The sequence below is a fragment of the Budorcas taxicolor genome, chromosome 2 (assembly GCF_023091745.1).
Source record: "Budorcas taxicolor isolate Tak-1 chromosome 2, Takin1.1, whole genome shotgun sequence".
NCBI classification, from domain to species: Eukaryota; Metazoa; Chordata; class Mammalia; order Artiodactyla; family Bovidae; genus Budorcas; species Budorcas taxicolor.
In genome coordinates, this window is record NC_068911.1 from 163530459 (window position 1) to 163555762 (window position 25304).

The 25304-nt window shown below is 37.5% G+C and overlaps 2 protein-coding genes across 2 annotated transcripts in view; one reads left to right on the top strand and one right to left on the bottom strand.

Annotated features, from left to right (window-relative positions):
- The window catches only part of PSMD1 (proteasome 26S subunit, non-ATPase 1), an 83745-nt gene that overhangs the window by 58041 nt on the left and 400 nt on the right, over positions 1–25304 (top strand). The window contains exons 18-24 of the mRNA XM_052657062.1: positions 743–859; positions 7703–7805; positions 13496–13665; positions 15295–15387; positions 17037–17123; positions 17691–17837; positions 23393–23548. Coding sequence (XP_052513022.1) covers positions 743–859; positions 7703–7805; positions 13496–13665; positions 15295–15387; positions 17037–17123; positions 17691–17837; positions 23393–23539 — 864 coding nt within the window. The 3' untranslated portion in view covers positions 23540–23548. The remainder of the gene's footprint in view (positions 1–742; positions 860–7702; positions 7806–13495; positions 13666–15294; positions 15388–17036; positions 17124–17690; positions 17838–23392; positions 23549–25304) is intronic.
- Positions 5331–5825, bottom strand: LOC128064409 (deoxyuridine 5'-triphosphate nucleotidohydrolase-like). The gene has a single exon (XM_052657085.1). The coding sequence runs from the start codon at positions 5823–5825 to the stop codon at positions 5331–5333; it is 495 nt and encodes a 164-aa protein (XP_052513045.1).

Sequence of the window (25304 nt, forward strand, 5' to 3'; positions counted from 1 at the left end):
TTCTGAAGAATTTAATATTGGGAAAATCCTAGTAAACATTTTGGAAAATTCTACCATATAGAGTCTTTCAAAGTGTTACCATGGAATTAGTTCTAATCCTATTTAATTTGTGTTGCCATTCTACTAGCAAGTAAAATCTTGTTTTCAGAGTTCTGTTTGTTTTTTGTTTGTTTCGATTTAGATTTGATTTATTTAATTTTTTAAATTAGGTTTTGTAAAATCATCTTAAGATATTATCTTACTCTAGTATTTGAAAAAAGTTGGATACAGAGTCAGACTGGCCTGAGTTTGCTACACTTAGGTGATTTTTGGCAATTTACCTAACTGTCTCTTTGTTTATAAAGATTGTTTTCTATTGCTCTTGTTGTTTTAGTGGAAGGTATTTTATATATTTAGGTTGAATATACCCTCTTCATCCTGAATATGTAATAAATATACAAAATATCTTCCACTGTACCTGGAAAATAATACTGTTTATCAAACATTAATCTCATTTTTTCTTACTTTCTTTTTGACCTCTTTTACCCGAAGACCGGGGCACTCCTGTCTCTAAGCTTTCTTTTCACTTACCATCAGATATATTGAAACTTAAAGCATGCTCAGTTCTGACCGTTACATCCAAGTAGTCTTAAATTAACTTGTGAATACAATGTTAGATGGAAATATTGTGTTAGAAAGACAGTAACTAATTTGAAAACTTAGCTACATGAACTTTATTAAAAGGTTTTTTTTATGCTTTCAGGAAGCAATTAATTTGCTCGAACCAATGACAAATGACCCTGTGAACTATGTGAGGCAAGGAGCTCTCATAGCTTCGGCTCTCATCATGATCCAGCAGACTGAAATCACTTGTCCAAAGGTGAGTGGACAAAAATATTCTCTAGGAGAGAACTGGTTCAGACTTTTCTTTAGTAGCTTATCTTCTCTTGAGTACATTTTTACCTCAGATATTGTGAACACAGTGCATAGGAAGTAAAGAAGTAGGAGAATGGGAAAGCTTTAAGTATATAATATTCTTTGAATGCATTTTTTATAAATTTATGGTCACTTTGTTAATTCAGCTACATAGCCATACTTGAAAAATTAGAACTCATGGGTTGGCAAAATCATAAAAATCAACTTTAATTTCTGCCTTCTGTTGTCCTTTTAAAATTTGTTCAGCAGAATGACCTGTTCCTCTAATACATGATACAAACTCAGTGGTCCATGACTTTTTTGGTCCGTCCTCTGAGGCAATAAAAAGTTCTTCAGTCACTTTATATAGTGTATACAGTCTCAGTTAAGCAAGGAGCTCATCCAGATTCTTTGTAGGAATGTCGTTGCCTTCATTGGAGAGCCCTTGGGCAGGGTTTCAAGTGGCTCCAGGAAGACTTTCTTTCTTTATCCACAACTCTTGCATATTTTTCCCTTCCTGCAGGTCGGATTGTAATGTTTCATTGCAGCTTTGCTTGCCTCTTCCTCTCTCTCCCTCCTTCCTTTTCTTCTCCCTCCCTCTTGCATTGCTTGTGCCTCAGTCAATAGCAAATGCCTCTCACTTCATGTGTCAGATGTCAGTGCACAGTGACCACTGATCATATTAAGCCCACCGCGTAGTCTCCCTGAAGCCCATTTCTAGGCTTGGAGTTGGGAGGAGGAAAGACTTAAAGCCCAGCTTTCCCCATTCAAGCCCTTTTCACATATCCTTCTATCATCTTCCTCACACAGACCATATGGGTGACTCTATAACAGATTTCAAGGCATCTATTTTAAAATCTCATGGGGTCTCCTCTCAGACCTTATTTCAGACTTTTGTATCTAATGTATCTTGGCAGCTCAGCCAGAACTTCTCATTTTGTTGAGAAACAGATGCTGTATAGATCTTATTTACATATACTAAAATTACCATGTTTGACATAATGTAATAGATGTATATAGTTTATGCAGTAATTTCAGATCTTTTAATTCTTAATTTAAACTTAGGGCATTTAACAAGCTTGTATTATTTCTGCTTCTGTATGAGAAGCAGTGAAAGAGAGTAACAACAGAAAATGCCATTGGTATACTGTGTTTTTGCTCATCAGGTAGATTTATTTTCAGCAAAGTAGATAGACTGGGAAGGGGGAAAGGGAGGGTGAAGGAGAAAAATAATTTTAGAATTCATTGATTATTCTGTGAAACTTTGTTCAATAAATTTCAGTTTCTGAGCAGTTGCTATCATTTTTGTCGCTGTTTTTTTTTTTTTTTTTTAAATCCAGTTCTACTCTTTCAAAATCATTTCTAAGACTTCTAAAAACTGGAGTATTGCAGAAGTAGAATCAAACTTCGCATCCTGTTTTAATAATATATTACTTCTAGAACATCTTTTCAAACAGACCACATTTCTTTTTGGGTTTTGTTTTTAACAGCATTTATAATATGAGTAGCTTTTGCATCTTTTATGTCTGCTTTTGATCATCTGTTGATCTTTGTTATCCAACTGAGTAATGTCATTAAAGAAGGAAGTTTGGTCATGGAATGCATCTCCCCTAACAGTAATATACAGATATTTATTCACTTTTATTCTGTTACTTTCATGTTTATGTATTATGAACATGACAAATGTTTTACCATCTTCCCATCCTCTGCTGTAGGATTTCACTGATTTGATTTTATAACCATAAACTGTGTACCAACAATGGCCAAGTACTAATAAGTAAAACTTTTTCATATTTAGAAAAAGTTAAAAAGAATGCAGCAATTAGAATAATTATTCTTTTGTAATCATTCATAAACATTTGTTGAACCAAGTCTTAGCTAATGTGAATATGTGGAACACATTTCCATCTTCACATTGTATCAGAATCTTTGGTATTGATTCAGAATGTTGAAATGTAGTTATACCTGGTAGCCAATGCCATTAATATAAATTCTTTGGGGGAAGGTTAAGTGTGTACCCCAATGACAAAAAAGCAAAACTTTATACAACAAATGTTCTTTCTGGAAACACTATCCCTTAGAGTGAAATTGTTATTCAGTTCATAAATCCTTAAAGTTTAAATTCTGTTTCGTTGTTTTCTGCTCTGAAGCATATGATCAAGAGCTTTGTAGACTATAGTTTATATCATCTCTCTTTTATCTGATAATTGCCAAGAAGATAACATTGATATTCTGGGAATTCCCTGGTGAGCCAGTGGTTAGGACTCCATACTTCCACTGCAGAGAAACTGGTCAGGGAACTAAGATCCTGCAAGCCTCACAGCGAGGCAAAGAAAAAAAGATATTCTCTCAGGGTGGTATGTGTTATTGCTGAAAAGAAACAACTGTTAACAAGCTTGAAGAGAAGTAAGTTCTCAAGGCTACAGGTTCCTAGTCACAAGGTTACAACCAGTCCATGAAATAAAGTGAAAATGCCTTGAAATCAAAAGTCACGTGTTAATTTAATCAAACTATAACCCTTTCCTCAAAGGAATCCAGAAGAGATATTTCTGAGACATTTTGTGAGATTCTCAATGGAAATTTCCAAAGGAAATGTTTTTTATGTAATCATGATCTATATCACATCCTTTTATAGAATGCCGTCTTTACACTAAGCTCTACACACTGTGGTCTTAGTTGAACTAACTCCAGTACATCTTTGCTTTTCTTCTGCCGGTTTCTTACTCTCACAGACATAGGCCTAAGAACCTGCACACCCTTTTGCATGATTACAGACCCAATTTAAAAAGCTGTTATACCAGAGGATCAGAACCATTTAACTAGAATAATGTTCTTTTATAGATCTTTGGAGTTATTTTGTCTCCAAAACCAACCTCTTTATGAAGAATCTATCTTCTGTTTTTCTTATTAAATGAACTCCACTGTTAGCAGTTACTTCAACATGTATATAGCAAGTAACATACATAGAATCAGATAAAAATGTTGAAGTGTAAGAATAGGATCTAGTGCTCATCCTTGTCCAGTATCATCAAGCCTAAGACCTGCTACAAGGAAGCTTCTCCCACCACTGACATGTACCCCTTCTGTAAGTAGGATCATATTTGGCCACATTTGATAAGCTTTTGCAGTTCTAAAATAAATCAGCATCAACTTTTATAAGGTTTATTTTGCAGCATAACACATTTGTAAATAGAAATCTATATTACATACTGTTGCCTTAAGTAAGAGAGGATTTAGACACTACAAGTGTTGGTGGTAATATAAAGATAAGGCACAGGCAACTAACATGAACAAAACAATGCTAATAAAATTGAGGAGGAAGCTAGAAACATGATTTGGTATATTGATAGAAGGAAATTATAATAGCACTTCCAGGAATATCTTGAAAAAGGAGAAAGATAATTTTCACTTTAGTCACATAAAGTTTGAGATTATAGCAAGTCATTTGGAGATAAGATGAGAACATAGGAAAATAATCAGAACTAAAGAAAAAAATAGGAGCCAGTCCAGATAAATTATATAAGTCCAGAGCCCTTTATCTGCAATTCCAAATTCCAGAAAACTCTAAAAACTAAGAATTTTCTTTGTTTTTAAACTCATTTGGCTGTAAAATCTAACCTCGTATGAACCTGTTTATAGCCTTTATCCCATTTGGTAAATATTCAGTCATTTTGCTGCTTCAGAAATATTAATTTGGTTAATTATGGGATACTACCCCCATACTCCACTGAGGTTATTGCATAGTTAATGGTGTATGCACCATGTTAACTGTGAATTCTGAATTCCAAAATTCATTTAGTCTCAAGGATTTTGTGGAAGGAATTAAGAGACCTAGTTGAAGTCATAAGAGCTAATGTATTATTGTAGAAAGATAAAAGGGGACAAGAAAAACCCTCTGAAACTGATCCCTGATGTAAAGCTTCGTTTCTATATCCTGGAAAACTGAAGGAAAAAAAAGAGAGAGGAAGAGACATACCTAGGTGATAAGTAACAACAGAAAAGACTCAGTGTAATTTTATTCTCTTCTCCCCTCTACCTTTATTTTTCTCCCTGGCATACAAGCATGGGTTACTTTTTTTTCCCCAACAGTATAAGGTGTGTAGAATTAAAAACATGATGAATGTTTAAAATGTAGGAATTTGGAGAGGATAGACTTTAATCAAGCACAGCAGAAAGCATGGGTCACATCATTGTCTGAAATTTAATTATCTTTTCTTTGAGATTATCATGATATAAAATGGGAAGTTAATATGACTTTATTCTACAGATTCTAATTTGTTTTCTGTAGGGGCCATATTATTCATACTGATAAAGTTGAGTCAGAAAATCATGATCCTTAGCCATGAAATTCTTTTTTTTTTTTTTTTTTCACTTTAAGCAAAGTCTTTATTTTCAAGAAAAAAGTGCATTCTCATTTCCTGTTCTTGGCATAAGTTTTAATTACTTCCAGTGGAACCAAAGCCTCCGGAACCCCTTTCAGTGTCATCTAAAATTTGAACTTCCTCTATTTCTGGGTAAAATATCTGTTCACAAATGAGCTGTGCAATTCGATCACCCTTTTTGACTTCAAACTTCTCTTTGCCAAAATTAAACAGGACAACACCAACATTTCCTCTATAATCTTCATCTATGACACCAGCTCCTACATCTGTGAAGTGTTTTGCTGCCAAGCCAGAACGAGGAGCCACTCTTCCATAGCACCCAGAAGGAAGGGCTATCTGAATGTCAGTTTTCACAAGCACTTTCTCCATCGGTGGTACTGTGTAATCATAGGCACTGTACAGGTCGTAGCCCGCGGCGCGCGCGGACCCCTTGGTGGGGGCTGTGGCGTGCTCCGAGAGCCAGGCAAAGCGGAGGTGCATATCTCCCGCCTCCGTGGCCCAGGCCCACTTGCTGGGGGAGACGACTTGTGCCTCTTGTGAGCAGGGCATGGCAGCGTAGAACGTGGGCACAAGAGGGAGCAGGGGGAACAAGAGCTGAAATTCTTTATGAAGAATCATAATAATGAAAATGAAGTCACTGCTGCATAAATAATAAAATGTGAGGAAAATTTTTAAGTGATAAACAAAAACTGGCTTTTTAAGTACTAGTCTACTTAATGTTAATTGGATAAACCCATTATATATTTGTATTGATTTTTTTTTTTTAATTCCATCTTTCAGATGTTGTCTTCTTGTTTTGGGTGTGATTTTATATTTAAATTTTTCCTTATAATGTACATACAGTGCTTTGTCTAGTGTTTCTTTTTATAAGTTCATGAACCATTTCATAAACTGTCAGCACATAAAATTTCCATCCTATATAAGGTAATGTAAGTGTTCGTCTAAAATAAGTTCAGAATCAAAGGAATTTGACCTGTTGAACCAGAGTAAAGGCATCAAACCTTGGGATTTTTAAAGCTGGAAGGGAATTTGGTGATGATCTCATCATGCAGGGTTTTATAGTTAGAGAAAGTAAGATGTAGAGAAGTGGCCTGTTAATGGTCATAAGCTGGGCAGTGGCACAGTTAGCTCATTGTTTTCCCCATCACATTCTGTTGCTGCCTATGAATAAAAGTAAGCACCATTTTAAGAAGTATTGTTTTGTTAGAGGTAATAGTCATGGAGGACTGGTGGGATTCTTCTCTGGTATGGTAAGACAGCCGTGCTTATTGAACTATACAATGCCTTTTACGCATTACTTTACGTATATATTACCTCATATGATCCTTACAACAGCCGTGTAGGTGTTACAATCCCTGTAGAGATGAAGAAACTGAGACTCAGAAAAGGTCAGTATCGAGAACTTACCCAAACAGCTTATTAGAGCAGAGGCATTTATAGGCCAGTGTTGTCTGATCCTGTATTATAGTGCAGTGTGGCCTCCCAGACCAAGATAACTGAAAAGGTGAAGAGATTCTGAAAGAATATGTAGTGTAGATAAAATCATTATGTTAGGGAACTCAGATTCGGTATTTTCCGCTTTTGGCAGATTTGGGGAACTCCATAATCATTCCTTCTTGAACAAGCAGGCTTCTTTCTGAGTACCTACCATTTGAAAAGTACTTGGTGGGAAAAGAGAAGTGTAAGACATGGAAGAAACTTAAAATATTTCCTTTATTGTCACCCAAAAATCATAGGCACTTTAACAAGAACATATATTTTATAAATCCTGTTTTCTAATTATAAAAGTTAATATATGCTAATTTTAGAAAATACAGAAAATAATAAAGAAGCAAATAGAAATTATCCATAATCTCTCCCGAAATGTATCGTGTGTTTCATTTTAGTGTGTTCTTTTGGTAAGAGTAATTATTACTCCTCAAAAAGTTAATGTGTGTGCATAATGAAAATCTGTATTGTATGTGTGAATATAAATCCAAAACATACTCATGCAGCTGCAGTGAAGAGTAGGTTGTTTTAAGGTAGAATGGAAGGACCATGCCCCATAGGAGCCCTGTAGGTGGATGGTGAGCAGAATAGCCCTAATTCACAGTGCAGTGAAAGCCTGTGTTCACTCACACAGTTTCAGCCTGCTGACTAACAGTGGTGCAGTACAAAATAGCATTCAGCATTCCCCCGAGTCTGAATCATCCACTGTGGAATGAGGACTGAAAACAGAACTGGTGCTCTGATACCAGAAAAGTCGTGACATCTGTACTTCAACCGTGGGACAGATCTGCCGTCAAATCTGGTCCAGATCCCCCTCTCTTTGCATGTTGTGAATCAGAATTTAGGTTTCGTTACCACTTGAGCAATCTGTTCCCTGCTCTAAAGTCACACGGCAAGGGAACAGAATTAGGCTGTAATTCTTTTTCATGTTCCTTCAGGTGAATCAATTCAGACAACTGTATTCCAAAGTCATCAATGATAAACATGATGATGTCATGGCCAAGTTTGGCGCTATCCTGGCCCAGGGCATACTGGACGCAGGTAAATGTTTTTAAATCTTCTAGATTTATTTATCTCTTTAAACTAAATCTAATGAAATATCTGTTCTGACTATATGATGAAGTAGAAATTGAGTCTGAGACAAATTATTTCTGGAAAAAATTTGGAAATAATTTAGTACAGTTAAGGCTGCAAACTGTCAGGGTTTGAATCCCAGTCCCTTTACAGTCCTAGCTATATTTCCCCTCTTTACGTCTGTTTTCTTGTCTTGTAGAGTCTACCTCATAGTGTTGGGAGGATTAAAAATACATGTAAAGCAATTAAAACCATCCCAGTACCTTAGTAAAGTGTTTGATGAGTGCTGGCTGATTCTTTTAATTTTCTTAGTATGTATCAGTTTTAAACAAGTTGACATTGGAAATTTTTTGAGGAAAATAAGTTTTAGATAAATTCTAGCAGCCATATCATCCAAAAGTAAGATATGTGCAATATCTGCCTAGTATGCATAGCACATTGTACTGGCTCCTGAATTCACATTTGTCATTACTATGCTATGGTTTGTTTCAGAAGAAATAGGCTGATAGAATGGTGTGTTTTAGGGCCTTGGACTTTGGGTTTATTTAGCAGCATACTCTTTAACTGTTTGTTATTATTGGTGATATTTCACTCAGTAGAGTAGAAGGGAGTGAGCATAACTATTTAATTATTAAAGTATGAGATTCTAACTGTACCCTAGTCATGTATATAATATATGAATTATACATAAAATAAAAAATTATATAATCTTTTTTGTTAATCTTTGCTGATTTGGAAGGTAAAAAATAGTATCTCAAGGTTTTCATAGTAATTCTATTATTAGGTGAGCTCTCAAACTTATTAGTTATCTTAATTTCTTCTAATAACTGTTAACCATATTTACTACCACTATTTTATTGGTCAACTAGAAATGTGTTTATATTTCTAGTGAATGAGATCAGGAAAAAAGGCTGAATGTTTTGATAGCTTAGGTTTTTTTGGTTAACCTCTTCATATTTTCCACTTGGAGTATTTTTTAGTCATAGCAAGATTTTCAGTGTTCTTATTTTATGATTTTAGGCAGTCTCCCTTGTAGATAAGGCTTTTTTAAAAATCTGTCTCCTTTCTAATTTGATTGTTTTACCTTTTTCTTGATTAAATTTATTAGATTTCTCTTCATATTTGTTTATATGCTACTGTTAGTCTTTCTGCCCCCTAGATTATTTTGGCTTGACTCTTATTTGCTTTATTTTCTCTCTCTCTCTTTTTTTTTTTATAATGTTAGTGCAGTTTTCTAAGTTTCTAAGGCAAATACTCTTCTCTTTTAATCCATTTATCTAATGGCATTTGTTTTGTTTTAATTTTCCAAGAAGTTGAGAGTTTTCTGCTTAAATTTTTAGTGTTTAAGATATGGTTTATATTTTTCTCTTTTCAATTTAAAAATAGGTTATTGCAGCTGTATATAAATAAGGAAAATATTCTATGGATACTTCAGATGAAGTAAACCATTTCAGTTCTTGACAGTATTGATTCTCTTTTTCCTGTGGTTATAAACATTACAGACATTGACATGCCATAGTTTCTTCCTTCTCATTCTTTGCCACCTTTCAAGGTTTTTATGTTATACTTACATTGTCATTGTTGTTGTTCAGTCACTAAGTCATGTCCATCTCTTTACAACCCCATGAACTGCAGCACGACAAGCTTCCCTGTCCTTCACTGTCTCCCAGAGTTTGCTCAGACTCATGTCCATTGAGTCAGTAATGCCATCCAACCATCCATCCTCTGTCATCCCCTTCTCTTGCCCTCAGTCTTTCCCAACATCAGGGTGTTTTCCAGCGAGTCAGCTCTTTGCATCAGGTGGCCAAAGTACTGGGGTTTCAACTTCAGCATCAGTCCTTACAGCGAATATCCAAGGTTGACTTCCTTTAGGATTGGCTGGTTTGATCACCTTGCTGTCTAAGGGACTCTCAAGAGTTTTCTCCAGCACCACAATTCAGAAGCATCAGTTCATCAGCATCCAGCCTTCTTTGGGCTTCCCTGGTATCTCGGCTGTTAAAGAATCCACCTACAGTGCAGGAGACCCTGGCATTGGGAAGATCCCCTGGAGAAGGGATAGGCTACCCATTCCAGTAATCTTGGGCTTCCCTGGTTGCTCAGACAGTAAAGAATCTGCGTGCAATGCGGAAGATCTGGGTTCAATCCTTGGATTGGGAAGATCCCCTGGAGAAGGGAATGCCTACCCACTCCAGTATTCTTGCCTAGAGGATTCCATGGACAGAGAAGCCTGGCAGACTACAGTCCATTTGGTTGCAAAGAATTGGACACAACTGAGTGACTCTCTTCACAGCCTTCTTTATGGTCCAACTCTCACATCCATACATGACTGCTGAAAAAACCATTGCTTTGACTATATGGACTTTTGATAACCAAGTGCTGTCTCTGCTTTTTAATACACTAAGTTTGTCATAGCTATTCTTCCAAGGAGCAAGCTTCTCTTAATTTTGTGGTTGCAGTCACCATCTGCATTGATTTTGGAACCCAAGAAAATGAAATCTGACACTCTTTTGACATTTTCCACATCTATTTGCCATGAAGTGATAGGATCTGATGCCATGATCTTAGTTTTTTTGAATATTGAGTTTTAAGCCGGCTTTTTCCTTCATCAAAAGGCTCTTTAGTTCTTCTTCACTTTCTGCCATTTAAGTGGCATTATCTGCATATCTGAAGCTGTTGACATTTCTCCCAGCAGTCTTGATATCAGCTTGTGATTTGTTGTCATGGCTCATAACAAATAACATTCTCTTGTGAAATTATAGTTCTCAGTTTAGTCTTAGATTCATATTTAAATGAATTCTTGCTTACCAGCATTTCTTTTATGCTGCTGCTTTTTCCAGGGTATCTGTACTAAGACTTGACACTTGACTGACTGGATTTTGTCAGTCTCTAGTATTCAGGTTCACCCTGTGGGTTTTGATAGATGCATGATGACATGTGTCCACCTTTACAGTATGATACGGAATAGTTGTACTGCCTTAAAAATCCTCTCTGCTCTACCCTTTCATCCCTCCCTCCCTCCTGTCTCCAGTCCCCTAGCAGCCACTAATCTTTTTTGCCAACTCTTAGCTTTAGTGTTTCCTTTTCCAGAATGTTATACAGTTGGAGTCATACAGTGTGTAGCCTTTTCAGATTGACTATTTTTGGTAATTGGTTTTTAAATAGGATTTAGAAGTAACATTTTACCACTCCATAATCTTTTATTTTTTCTTATAGCTGCTTCGTTTTGAATTTTATGATTTTACACTTCAACCCTTTACTCATTCATTCATTGGTTTTTACTAAATCAGAGTCATTTGTTAAGGAATTGGGGAGAGAACAGTTCTTCATTTTAGCTTTATTCTGCCATCTCTGCTAGAAGTCCTCTCTGTGTTTTCCCCTCCTTCCTCTTTGAACCCCTCTCTCCATCTGCCGCTTTTTGGTGTCTATTTGATCTGTGATGAGCTAATTAAATTTTGGTGCTTCTTTCCATTTCTTTCTAGTGTTATTAAAAGTTCTGTAGTGCCATGTTCACTACTAGGAGCATAAAATTATTTCCTTTCCCTTTTTCACTTTGCTTAAGAAAAAACAATACTATGATTTGTCTCAGAAGTTAATGGTAGTAGAGAAAATCCGGAGAGGGAAACTTCAAAGAAATGAGTGAAGTTAAAGTTTATGAGAACTCACTCAATGATTTAGTCTCTTCATGGAGAAAAGCTGGAGATTAAGAAAGTTTATAGTTGAAGTTTATAAAACTGTGCAAATACTATCAGTAAAATAAACTTGCCCTTGTTTTATATTAATCTCACACTGTTAGAACCAAAGGCAGGTTTAGTTTCTAGTCTGAAGAAGATAGATTTCATTGAAATAAAAGGAAATTCAGCTTCAAAACTTAGGTCAAATATCACATTTTCTAGGAAGCCTTTCCTTCCCTTCTACCCTCTTCAGCCTCTGCCATGGGTTAGGTGAGCCTAGCTTTATACTAGTCATAATACTTTTATGCCTTATTTTAATTATTAAATTATCCATCTTCACTAGATTGAAGCTGCTTGGAATCTTTTTCAGCACTTTGTTCAGAATTCTCAATCCGTAGTAAGCATTCTGTGAATGTGAGGTCAGAATGGGGAGGAATATAAGCCAACAGTAAAAGAACTCATTCCTATTGGAAAAATACATTTAAAGTATACCTGATTTTTTCTAGGTAAAATCGTAAATGAAATATCTATAAAGGAGTACTGAAAAAATCTAGGTTATTTGGTTGAACAGTAGAACCCTGATTCTTACAAGAAATTAAAATGCTTTTTGGTTTAGTAAAGTTTGTACTCATTTCCTGATTCCAAGCAAAACGTGAAGGCATGTGTGAGACACTGAGATGAAATGGAATCAAGCAATGGAGATCCACAATTGGAATTCAGATTAGGACGTTGACTAGGCACAAACAAGCCCCGTTTTCATAGGCTATATTATATGAAGTACAAAGTTCGCATCCCAGAGTTCTGGGGTCCAACACTAACACTGTTACTATAGACCAGAGGCAGCAACACAGTAGCCCATGGGCCATATCTGCCTTAAACATAAGTTTTTGCCTGCCTAGCAAAATGTGCAAATGTTTGTCAGAAATCCAGATTCAAGTGTACTTTTAAAAACAAAATTACATGATGACCATGGACCTACACCCCAAGTAACATGTCCTCTCTAAACATGATAGGAACTTCTCAGTTTGCTTCAGTCGTATTGCTTTCTCATTTGTTTCATGTTTGCAACCTCCAGAGCATCCTAGAATCTCAGCCTTATGAGGGCCTGTAAAGATGTAGCTAACTGACACTTGGCCTTTAGTTCTGTTTTACTAGCTCTCAAACTGTATTTCTCTGTACTCCCTCAGGGAATAGTCTAGGAGACATGGCAACTGGTAGATTAATAGGTCAGTTTCAAGCCCAAAATCTCTTCTGATTTAATAGAATTAGCTCTGATTTGTTTTATATATTATGCTTCCTCCAAAAATTTTTTCAATCAAATCAAAGATTGGATTTACAATTTTTCTTTGGTTCATGGTAGTGCTCTAGTGCAGATGGTCAAATTCAAACTCTCATTTTGCCAGTGGGGCAAAAAAAACCTTTTAGAGGTAAAATGATTTGTATAAGATCACAAGCCTAGTTAATCTTGGTGCTACCTGCATTCAGACAATACTAAAGCAGAAAGACAAAAATAAGCAAGCAGTATCTACCTCTTGTCTTATGCTGTTGTTTGCAAATATGATATGTATTAAAATTTTGCTTTTTGTTTGTACATTAAAAGCCAGTGTACAATATAGATTAATATTTAATTTAGCATACAAGTTCTGATGTCCTTCAGGCTTAGTTTTTTTAAAAATGCCGTGTGTGTGTGTGTGTGTGTGTGTGTGTGTGTGTGTGTGTGTGTGTGTGTGTGTAGTCTCTGTCTCTGTGTGTGTGTCTGTGTGTGTCTGTGTGTGTGTGTAAGTGTAAAGAAGTTTTTGATTACCCTGAGTCCAGCATTTCCTTTTGGAGACCCTTCATAGATCATTGGCTAATTCCAGTGACTTCATATTAGATTTTATGAACTATACGCTCAAACTAATCACCAAATTCTTTTCTACTGCAGTACTTAGAAATTTTAGTTTGCTCTGCTAGATTTATGTTCGTGATTTCTCTCCTTTTCTGCAGGTGGACATAATGTCACGATCTCCTTGCAGTCCAGAACTGGACACACCCATATGCCTTCTGTGGTTGGCGTCCTTGTCTTTACCCAGTTCTGGTTCTGGTTTCCTCTTTCACACTTCCTGTCATTGGCTTATACCCCTACCTGTGTCATTGGCCTGAACAAAGACTTAAAGGTATGTTTGCAAGAGCTCAGTTTTATAGTATATCTTTACTATATCCTGTTCGCCACCCACTCATGAAAATTTTAAAGATTAGTTGGCATCTTATTAATAAAATATTTTCCCCTCAGACTGAATCACCTTACTGAAAGGAGTGTGTTGGTGGAAGTTTTGAAAGTTAAGTCTCTTTACTAACAGTGTAACCTCGGGTAAATCAGTTTAGAAATGGTGAGAGAGGGCAAAGGCTTCATAATCATTGATGAATTTTATTTAATATTGAAGGTCTGTGAGAGCCGTTGTAGGATTTCATGCAGATAAATGACATGGTGAGATTTGCAGTTTAGAAACATCATTCTGGTATCAGTGGAAATTTGTTACAATGCTGTTGTAACAGTCTGGGCAAGGGAGACCTAAACTAAATCTTACTAAGAAAGGAAGGTTAGAGACAGGGATATGCTCCACTGTTATGTGATGCTAGAGTGTTTGCTGGAGGAAAGGATTGTTACTAAAGGGAAAATAAGATAGGTGGATGTCCCTTTGGTAGTGACAAAACAGGACCAGGGAGGTGAGGAGCCAGGGGCAGTCATAGAATGAAACTAGTCACATAAGGCAAAGACCTAAGGTGATGCATTCCCTGTCATCACACTATTTTGAGGGGGGAAATGGGGGTGGGGGTCATGGTTTCACTTGTGTCTTTCTCAGTCCTTTGGCCCAGTGATTCACTTTCTTGGTCTTCCATCCTCTCAGAGGCTTTCTGACCTTTAGGTAACTCTTAACGTTTGGTTATCACTGTTGTTAAAACATTCTTTAAGTTTTCAGGGTGGAAAAATTTTAGGTAAAAAAAATGATGGGTAAAGATTGAGTGTTTCACTGGATTGATTTTTTTTCTTCTTCAGTATAGCTGTATAGCCAATTAATTGTCTTGTAAGTGTTTCAGTATTAACTACTCATGTATATATATATTGAGCAGTTTGCTCTCTTAGAGCAAGAATCTTTTGGTTTCCCAAACCAAATCTCTAACATTGTGGTTAAACATACAGTGTAATCTTAGGGACTTCTTCCTTTGGCACACAGTTTTGTGATCTCTGTCCATTCCTTACAATGAAAGTGGGATGGAAAAGGCAACGTTGCTTGTCCTAGTAAATGGGGTGCTTATTACCATTCCCTATCAATGCAAATTGGGTAAATAGAGAAAAATTCAGACTAGAGAACTTTAAATCTGGTCACCAAGTAATACAAAGCCAGCTAGACTCTGTAGTGTAAGGAAGGGACATGGAAGTTAGGTGTGCAGATTAGATAATCAGATGACACTACAAAAAAGGTAACAGTTGATCTGATGCTCACACCATGACTGGGACTTAACCCTCTGAAGCAGGGTGCATGGTAAAATGAAAAATGGGCACAGAGCTTCAAGAAAGTATAGGGAACCACAGTAGTTCTGTAAAGCCCCTCACAACTAACTCAGTGAAAGAAGACAGATGCCTTTAAGGGAAGTGTGGTAACATAATTGAACAGCTGTGTGATTTAATGTGAATTGAAACTTCTGGCATCCCTTTGCATCTGTGTGCTTATTTTGGGTATAGAAACCTTAAACCTTGATTTTGATTATTTTAATAAAGGGGAGGAATTCTCTTATTTCTTCAGATGCCAAAAGTTCAATATAAATCAAACTGTAAACCATCAACATTTGCGTATCCTGCCCCTCTGGAAGTACCAAAAGAAAAAGAAAAGGAAAAGGTAGGTCTTTTGTTACTTTGAGCACCATTTATACCTGTATAAGAGCCGCTTAGTGTTTTACTTGGGTTTGTTTTAAATACTGTTATGTTTGTTTTTTTTTTCTGTTATGTTTTAAAGTAGGTATTTTTAAAGTAATACTTCTTATGGTCAAATCCAGCATTACATAAGAGTATGGAGTGAAAGCCCTTTTCTCTCCTGGTCATCCAGGTCCCATGTTTCAGGGGCCATAATTTGTGAATCCTCCAGATGTTTTTTCTGCACATGTCAATATTTTTTATACCGCAAATCATGTTTTCTACATACTGTTCTGCATCTTACTGTTTTCATTTTAGCGGTTCTTTCAATGTATATTGATCTCGTTTTTTCCGAAGCTGCAGAGCAATCCCTTTGTGTGTATATTGTTTACCAGTTCCTTGTGTGATAGACATTGAAGGTTATTTCTGATTTGTCACTGTTACAGAAGAGACTGGGATAGAGTTTTTATACATGTGTATTTGTGCACTTGTACAAGTATATCCGTAAGTTAGGATCTTACATGTAGAATTGCTTAATCAAAAGTAATGCAAATTGTTAATTTTTATAAGTATTAACTGAATTTCCTTTCAAAATGGATATAACCAATTTATAGTCCTCCCAATGAGTATAAAGATATTCAGTTAAACTATGGTAAAATTGAGAGCTGTGCTTGTCCTTGTAGTTTTCTCAGTAAAATTATCCTTTATGACACTTCAGGTTTAGGAAAATGACTTTTTCTAAGAGAATATTCCATATTAGCCAGTTGATTGTTTGCTGTAAATGTTATGATTAACTAGGGATAATTATGTAATTGACAAAATTTCCAGGTGATAGGTGATAGTGTCCTTTGATAATAGCATCTTGTTCATCAGATGTGTATCTAATTCATCAGCTGTGTTTCAGGGTGCCCCCCAACACCTTTGAGTCTAAAACAAGGGCAGCTTTACACATTTACTGCCTAGCCTTTCAAGGTCCCTGTTTCACCTCTGGTTTCAGTGAGACCCATCAAGGATGATAATTCCAGGTTAACCACTTAGCCACTGTGGGTTACCGTTGTAGGGCATCTAGTCCAGTGAGAGAGCTTTACAACCAAGTTTGGAGAAAATTTTTGTTTTCCAGTGCTTTCCCTATAAAGTAAAAAAGGATGCGGTACCCAAATCTCTGTCTCAGAAACTTATCATAGCAAATTAATATCTAAGGTATACTACAGATTTAAAAAAAAATTTAGAGCTATATTGGACACAAGCCTCTAGCAACTAAAGATTTACCTGATGACTGTAACAGTGAGTTATCCTTATATTCCCAGATTATTTTGTTCTTTTTGATTCTTTACTACCAGGAAACAATAGCATTGTAGAACGGAATTCTTACTGGGCTTGTGCATTTGTGTGTAAATGAAAGTATTAGTTGCTCAACTGTTGTGACCTTGTGGACTGTAGCCTGCCAGCCTTTTCTATCCATGGCATTCTCCAGGCAAGAATGCTGGAGTGGGTTGTCAGTCTCTTCTCCAGAGGATCTTCCTGACCCAGGGATTGAACCTGGGTCTCCTGCATTGCAGACAGATTCTTGACCCTCTGAAGTACCAGGGAAGCCCGTGTAAGTATTACAACAGTTTACTCTGTTCACTCCTCTAGGTTTCTACTGCTGTGTTATCTATAACTGCCAAGGCTAAAAAGAAGGAAAAAGAAAAGGAAAAAAAGGAAGAGGAGAAAATGGAAGTGGTGGGTATAACTTTCTGGTGATATGGGTTGATGTAGCTGTCTCTGTTATGGTCCAGATTCTTCCTTAGTTGAACGTTGTTATACCTTGCTCTTGACTTCCTTTAAATAATTATCCTGTTCAAGCATGGAAACCCATAAAATTTTAATTGAAAGAGACTTTAGAAATTAAACTCATTCATGGGAATAATAGTAGGGTACAAATCAAGAATGAGTTCTTGGAAGGAATGACAACTAAAATGGGTTTTGAAGGGCAGAGTAGGATTTTCATCAGACAGTGCGGTGATGGTAGGAGAAAGAAAAGCCCTTTCAGGCAAAGGCAACATCATTTATTTAAATATCTCTGCTAATGGAAAAACCTTCTTACCCTTTTCAATTAAGTTAAATATCACTCTCATCCCCAAGCAGTTACCATCTCTCTCTTCTGAGTCTGGTATCATTTTGGTTCTATTTCCATTATATCTAATCCTAACTACCTTTTGCACCTGATAGTTGCTCAGTAAATTTATTAAACAGTGCTGTAGAACAGAAGTGAACCTTTATGGGACTATATTTTTTTCCTCCCTGTAGGATGAGGCAGAGAAAAAGGAAGAAAAAGAGAAGAAAAAAGAACCTGAGCCAAACTTCCAGTTATTGGATAACCCAGCCCGAGTTATGCCCGCCCAGCTTAAGGTCCTAAGCATGCTGGAGACCTGTAGATACCAGCCTTTCAAACCCGTAAGTTACCAATGGCCCTTAGTTATATACCAGTAGGATATTAATCTATAAGTCAGTGGAATCTTTATAGAGAAGGATAAATTGCCCAAATGTTGGAAACAGCTCTCTAGTACTAATAAATCTCTTAGCAAAAGCGAACATACCCTTCCATTCATACAGATTTGGATTCTTGACTTTTGTGTAACCATTCATCTACCAAAGGTTTACATCATAGAGTTACTAATACAGCATAGTGATTAGGACCATGGACTCTGGAGCTGGACATCCTGAGTTTAAATCCTGATTCTACCACTTCCAGCCTGTGTGAAATCCTCTCTCCATCAGTTTTCACTACTATAAGAATTACCATCCCTAACTCACGAGAATGTGATGGAACAACGTAATATACAAGTGTATACAAGCTTGTATATAAGCATATACAGTTAATACACAAGCACAAGAATGTTCTGTTTTAGAATTAGATAAGGATCTTCATGCCACTTAATTTATTCTAGGGCAGAAAGTTTCATGTTAGAAACAAATGCTGATCAGAAATTTGAGCATGATAATGTCTTTCTTTTTTGGGTTCTTATATCTTGCAAACTGGAGAACCATTAGTAGACACACTTAGTAAATTCAAATCCTGGACCAATCTGAAATGTCATAGATAAGATTTCTAGATCCTTCTGGAAAAGTAAACCCATTATTATCAGCTTGAAGGTGTTCCCTGCTAGTGGTGACAACTCTTAAAATTGTGAGTCAGGGTCTTACCTGACTAGATTATCAGGAAACAAGGGCAGAGGATAGAAGATAGCTGTATTTAATGGAAGAGCTGGAACTGGGTGGAACTGAGTTTATATTGCAACTCTGCCATGTCTTAGCTGTGTGACTGAGACACCTCATTTAATTGCTTCCTGTTTGTTTCCTCATCTAATAATTGGAATGGTAATACTACCTACCACTCAGGAATATTGTTAAGATTAAATAGGTTGTTATGTGTGAAATACCTAAAACAATATCTATAGGTGGTAAATCCTCAGTAGCTATTACTTGGTTATGGTGACAAGTCATCAGACATGTGTGGGTAGCAGGCAGTAAGGCCAGGAAGGATAGAACAGTTTGAAGGTCTTCTCCCACCTCCTATTAATCTTGCATTCAGTTCCGTTCACTTCAGTCGCTCAGTCATGTCCGACTCTTTGCGACCCCAAGAATTGCAGCACGCCAGGCCTCCCTGTCTATCATCAACTCCCAGAGTTCACTCAGACTCACGGCCCTCGAGTCGGTGACGCCATCCAGCCATCTCATGCTCTGTCATCCCCTTCTCCTCCTGCCCCCAATCCCTCCCAGCATCAGAGTCTTTTCCAATGAGTCAGCTCTTCACATGAGGTGGCCAAAGTACTGGAGTTTCAGCTTTAGCATCATTCCTTCCAAAGAACACCCAGGACTGATCTCCTTTAGAATGGACTGGTTGGATCTCCTTGCAGTCCAAGGGACTCTCAAGAGTCTTCTCCAACACCACAGTTCAAAAGCATCAATTCTTCGGCGCTCAGCCTTCTTCACAGTCCAACTCTCACATCCATACATGACTACTGGAAAAACCATAGCCTTGACTAGACGGACCTTTGTTGGCAAAGTAATGTCTCTGCTTTTGAATTTGTTATCTAGGTTGGTCATAAGTTTCCTTCCAAGGAGTAAGCGTCTTTTAATTTCATGGCTGCAGTCACCAGCTGCAGTGATTTTGGAGCCCCCAAAAATAAAGTCTGACACTGTTTCCACTGTTTCTCCATCTATTTCCCATGAAGTGATGGGACCGGATGCCATGATCTTCGTTTTCTGAATGTTGAGCTTTAAGCCAACTTTTTCACTCTCCTCTTTCACTTTCATCAAGAGGCCTTTTAGTTCCTCTTCACTTTCTGCCATAAGGGTGGTGTCATCTGCATATCTGAGGTTATTGATATTTCACCCGGCAATCTTGATTCCAGTTTGTGCTTCCTCCAGCCCAGCGTTTTTCATGATGTACTCTGCATAGAAGTTAAATAAGCAGGGTGACAATATACAGCCTTGGCGTACTCCTTTTCCTATTTGGAACCAGTCTGTTGTTCCATGTCCAGTTCTAACTGTTGCTTCCTGATTGGGACCCAATACTACTTGGCCTGTAGTGTTGAATGAATTAATTGGTAGAACCACCAGTGGAGAAGGGAATGGCAACCCACTCCAGTATTCTTGCCTAGAGAATCCCATGCACAGAGGAGAGCCTAGTGGGCTACAGTCTGTGGGGTCGCAAAGAGTCAGACACAACTTTCACTCACTCACCAGTGGACACATTATATCAGTCACTGTCTAATCTGCAACCCACCTTGCCTAAGTGACATGTTTCTAGAAAATATATTCTAACAGCATACTTTCAAAACTGCTCTTGCCAGAACAGCTGTATTAGTGCACAACCAGTGAACACTTTAAGCACACACAAGACACCCAGTGATTTTGACAGTTACGAAGAACAAAAGACAGCAAAGTATATGCTCAGTGTCATGACACCATATGAGGAGGCTGGTTTGCCTCAGCTGGAACTTAAATGATTGTTAAAGCTTTGCTCAAATCAGAGGAAGCTGTAACAGTTGTTCACTTATGAGCCAAAATATATTTCCTATGTCTGTGCCTGGCTGGCTGTTGAAGGTAGGACCCCAGTCGTACACATAGCCCCTCAGCAAAGACTGGGAGACTTATTCCAAGTATTTAAGGAACTCCCTCACTAGTTATTAGCTGTCCGGTCAGATAACTGAGAGATTTCAGTGGTCACATACAACAAAAATACTTTCTAGAAAAGTCACAAAACATAACTTTTTTTTTAATGGGCAAAGGATTTGAATAGGCATTTCTCCAAAGAAGATTTACAAATGGCCAAAAGCACATGAAGACTCTCAACATCATTCATCGTAAGGGAAATGTAAATCAAAACCACAGGGAGATGCTTTCATCATACCTACTAGTATACCTGTAATCAAAAAGACAGACAGTAAATTTTTGATTACAGTTAGCAAGGATGTAGGAAATTGGAGCCTCAGGCGGCACTGGTGTAGGAGTGCAGTGTTGGTGCAGCCCCTATGGAAACCGATTTGATTGTTCCTTGAAAAATTAAACACAGGCGCATCATATGACCCAGCAGTTCCACTCCTTGGTATATGCCCAAGAAAATGAAAACCATGTCCACGCAAACACTTGTACACTGATGTTTCTATCAGCTTTACACATAATAGCCAAAAGGTATAAACAACTCAGATGTCCATCAAGTGGTGGGTGAATAAATAAAAATGATATGCACAATGGAATTTTATTCAGCCAAAAGAAATCACATAGTAATATATACTGCACCATGTTTGAACCTAAAAACATTATCCTAAATGAGAAAAGCCAGACACAAAAGACCACATGTTGTATGATTCTGTTTATTTGAGATGTCCAAAACAGACGAATCCATAGAAACAGAAGTTGTTTTAATGGTTACAAGGGCTGGAAGTAGGGAGAAATGAAGAATTACTGCTAATAGATGCAGAATTTCTTTTAGATTAAACATTCATCAGAATGTTCTCTTCAATTAGATAGTGGAAGTGGTTGCATGACTTTGTGAATATACTTTAAAAAAAAACAACACTGAATTGTATACTTAAAAGCGTTAATTTATATTATGTGAATTATATCTCAATTTTGGAAAAAAGACTGCCTCTGTGTGTTTGTGGTAAAGAAAAGAGTACCCCCTGACTCATCTCCTCTAGTACCATGCTGGCAGGGTCATCAGCTCCTTCCTCAGACTTTGCATTTAATCTTGAAAATGGGTTGTATTCCTCCTATTTCCTGTCCATCTTAAAAGACGCCTTACAGAGAGTGTAGAGCTTTTGGCAGCAGGAAGTATCCCATTGCCTCTGTCTTCAGTTGTCACTAGCCTTCTCAGAAAACGGGCTGTCGTGTATCTTATTTTCTTATTAGAGAATGTGTGAACTCTCTAACATATAAGGCATTAATAAACCTAAACCATGTAGGTATAAAAAGCTCTTCCTATATGTTGGTTATACTGCAGGATTTGGGCTGGAGCATACCAGTTAAGCACGAAATAGTACTGTTACAACCCTAGAGCCATTATTTCCAAAATGCAGGAAGTCCTTTGCTGAATCTCCATTGGTCCTTTAGAGGTTCATACACACTTTTAGACCATGGAATATTAAGATAGTGGCCAAGTAACTCTGTTCTTGGGTGAATATTGGTAGTCAAGTCAGGGACCATTCATAAAATGGCTTTTTTTCAAGAAAACTTTTTAAGGAAAGGGGTTATAGATTAATATGTATGGATATGTGTGTATTGAGACAGGGGAAGCAGTTTAGAAATTCATGCAGGCACACCAGTTTTATAGCATGGCAGAGCAGGGTTCTGATGGGTAAAAAATTAGATTAGGTTGAACTGCAGAGATGCTTATACATATGTGAATCATTTGACTAATGTGCTTGGGCTTCTTTTCCTTCCCAGTAATGTGCTTTGGTAGAAATGTGTTTTTTCCAGATGTGCCCTCCACTGTTGACTGATTTAATTACAGAGAGCAGCTTTCCATTTCCTTTGACACAGGCAAGCAAATAGAATAAGATGGGTACACCAGAGATGGGCGAACAGTTTGGCGCTTGAATTTACCTTTTGCTAATATGTTTGGGAGAGGGCTTAATAGAATTGCTTCTACATTCTACTTCCCTTTTATTTCCCATCTAGTTTTTCACTGTCTTGCATCACAATGATTTGTAAATTAAAATGAAAAACACTCAGATATTTGCGATATTTATATTGTTCTGTCATTCTAAAATTTCTGGAGAAAAATACTCTTTTCATTTATAAATTGTCTTTTGTGTCCAAAATGATGCTTTTCACACAAATGATAAAAGGATCTATTAGATTGTGTGTCTTAAACTTTAGCATGCATAAAAATCACCTGAGGATCTTGTTAAAACAGATTCAGAATTCTAAAGTAGGGCTAAGTTTTCTGCATTTCTGACAAGCTCTGACATGATAATGATGCTACTGGGCGAGGACCACATGTTGAGTGGCACGGCATTAGACTGCCTTGTTGGATAGTAAACGTTTTCCCTGCAGTCCAGCTGAGGCCAGTACAGTACTAGATAACGCTTCTTAAATCAGGATGCATCATCCAGACAGAGCAACACCACGTGTTCCACCCTCCAGAGCCACTGGGTTAGATTTGCAGATACTCCTGTAGCTGGCAGTTATCTTTATCCTTTGTTATGTACACTGGCAGTGCTGTCCACGGTCAGTCCTCAGACTAACCTGAAGGAATAGATGAGGAAGATATTATTAACCCCATCTTACAGTTGAACAGTTAAGTTACTGGTGTAGCATCACACAGGGACAAATGCCAAGTTTCCTGACTGTCATCTAGGAGAGTGTAGTTCCAGTTTTCTACTTCCAAATCATTCTCATTCTCTTGGGGTACCATTTAACAAGTAAGCACTCAAGATTGTGGAGCATTCTGGAAATACGAGTGGAGCTTGAGCATCTTCATTCCTTGCTCTGTTTAATAGCTGTCCATTGGAGGCATCATCATTCTGAAGGATACCAGTGAAGACATTGAAGAGCTGGTGGAACCCGTGGCAGCTCATGGCCCAAAAATTGAGGAGGAAGAACAAGAGCCAGAACCCCCAGAACCATTTGAGTATATTGATGACTAAGGACCAGAGGTGCGTGTGGAGCAAAATTGTGTACCGCGAGAAGTCTCTCTGTCGATTCTTCACAAATGATTTTACAAGGATCTGGTCTCACTTTCCCCTTCTGTTCTTAATCCCTATTAATGTAATGACATTAAAACTTCTCTTTATTTAACTTCTTCCTGAATATGTAACCACCAATTCCTTTTTCTTTTTTTCTTGATTCTCTCCCCTAGTCTAGTGTTCTGCCAGTTCTATTCAAAGTGGCTGGTCTGCAAACTGTTTTCATAGGTCCCTGAGGAAGGGGCTTGCTCCAGAATGTAACTCAGTTCTTCACTCAACAAAAAACGTTGCTATCCCCTAACCCCCCCAAAAAATCAGCTGAACTGACTGGCCGCTTAGTAATGGAGTTGATTTCCATTCTGATGTAAGCTCCTTCTTGTGGATCAGTTATAGTTTGTGGACTGGCACTGTTCTGTGGATCCCACTTTGAGTAGCACAGGTCTGAATTTCTCATGATTCTTCTCTCTTTCCTTTGTTAATACTTCTGGCTCTAAAAGCCTTACTATTCATTTATTCAGTGAAGTTACTGAACATCTAATATGTATAAGACAATAGTGCTTATGGGTACTTATGGTCAGTTAGACTGTAAACAAAGCTTTGTCCAGTTGAAAAAGATAATTATTATGCCAGTTTCCTAACCATGTTGAAGGGGATTTTTAGGTGCAAAAGACTGTAATTTCACAAAATTATCATTCTACTCCTCTATTTCTTTTTCAAGTGGGTGTTACATGTTTGATGATGCAATTCCCTGGTGGCTCAGATGATAAAAAATCCACGCATAGTGCAGAAAACCTGGGTTCAGTCCCTGGGTTGGGAAGATACCCTGGAGGAGGGCATGGCAACCCACTCCAGTGTCCTTGCCTGGAGAATCCCCATGGGCAGAGGAGCCTGGAGGGCTACAGTTCATGGGGTCACAAAGAGTCTGACATGACTGAGCAGCTAAGCACACACAAACTGTATAATCAAGGTTCTCTAATCCCACCGTAGGACAAATAGGTTGTAAAACAAACATGAATTGTACTCTTCAAAGAAGATTAGAATCGTATCATTATGACAAAGGAAAAATACATTTTAAATGTCATATTGCAGATCTAGCTCCATAAGTAACAATTAATTAAAGCTTTCTCAGATAAATAATTAAGGCAGAAACCCTGCTCTTTGTAGAAACATATAGTCAGACCCCCAAGAGACAATTTGCAGATTTATAACCTCCCTTCCTGCTTTTGAAAATTACCTTTCAGCTCTTAATGGTTTCCTAAGCTTTACCCAACCAGCACACGGCAGTATTAATACCCTGAGCTCTCAGTTTGTGTGCAGAACTGAGTTTACATTAGCCCCTGGCAGCCTTTCACAATCCCCTACTGAAAACCTCCCAATTAAGTCTTTCAGAGCTGTGAGCTACCAGATGGTGTAGAAGTTTTCAGTTGGAAATTGGATTCTTGTTAGTTTTTAAAAGGGGAAAACATTCAGTCTAATAAGAATTTGAAAGCTATAGTCTGTCTTAGCAAACTGGCATATTAGGACTGTATCAGCAGGGTTTGGGGCTCGTTTTCTTTTGTTTTGTTTTGTTATGTCTTGGCTGCACCAGGCCACATGCCCGATCCTAGTTCCCAGACCAGGGATCCCAAATTTGTGCACCCTGTAGTGGAAGTGTGACGTCTTAACCATTGGACTGCTAGGAAAGTCCCTAGGGGCTAGTTTTAAACTTCAACATCTAGTGTCTTTG

What these genes read in the sequence shown, in the direction of transcription:
- LOC128064409 (XM_052657085.1), bottom strand. Translation starts at nt 5,825, where the DNA reads ATGCCCTGCTCACAAGAGGCACAAGTCGTCTCCCCCAGCAAGTGGGCC.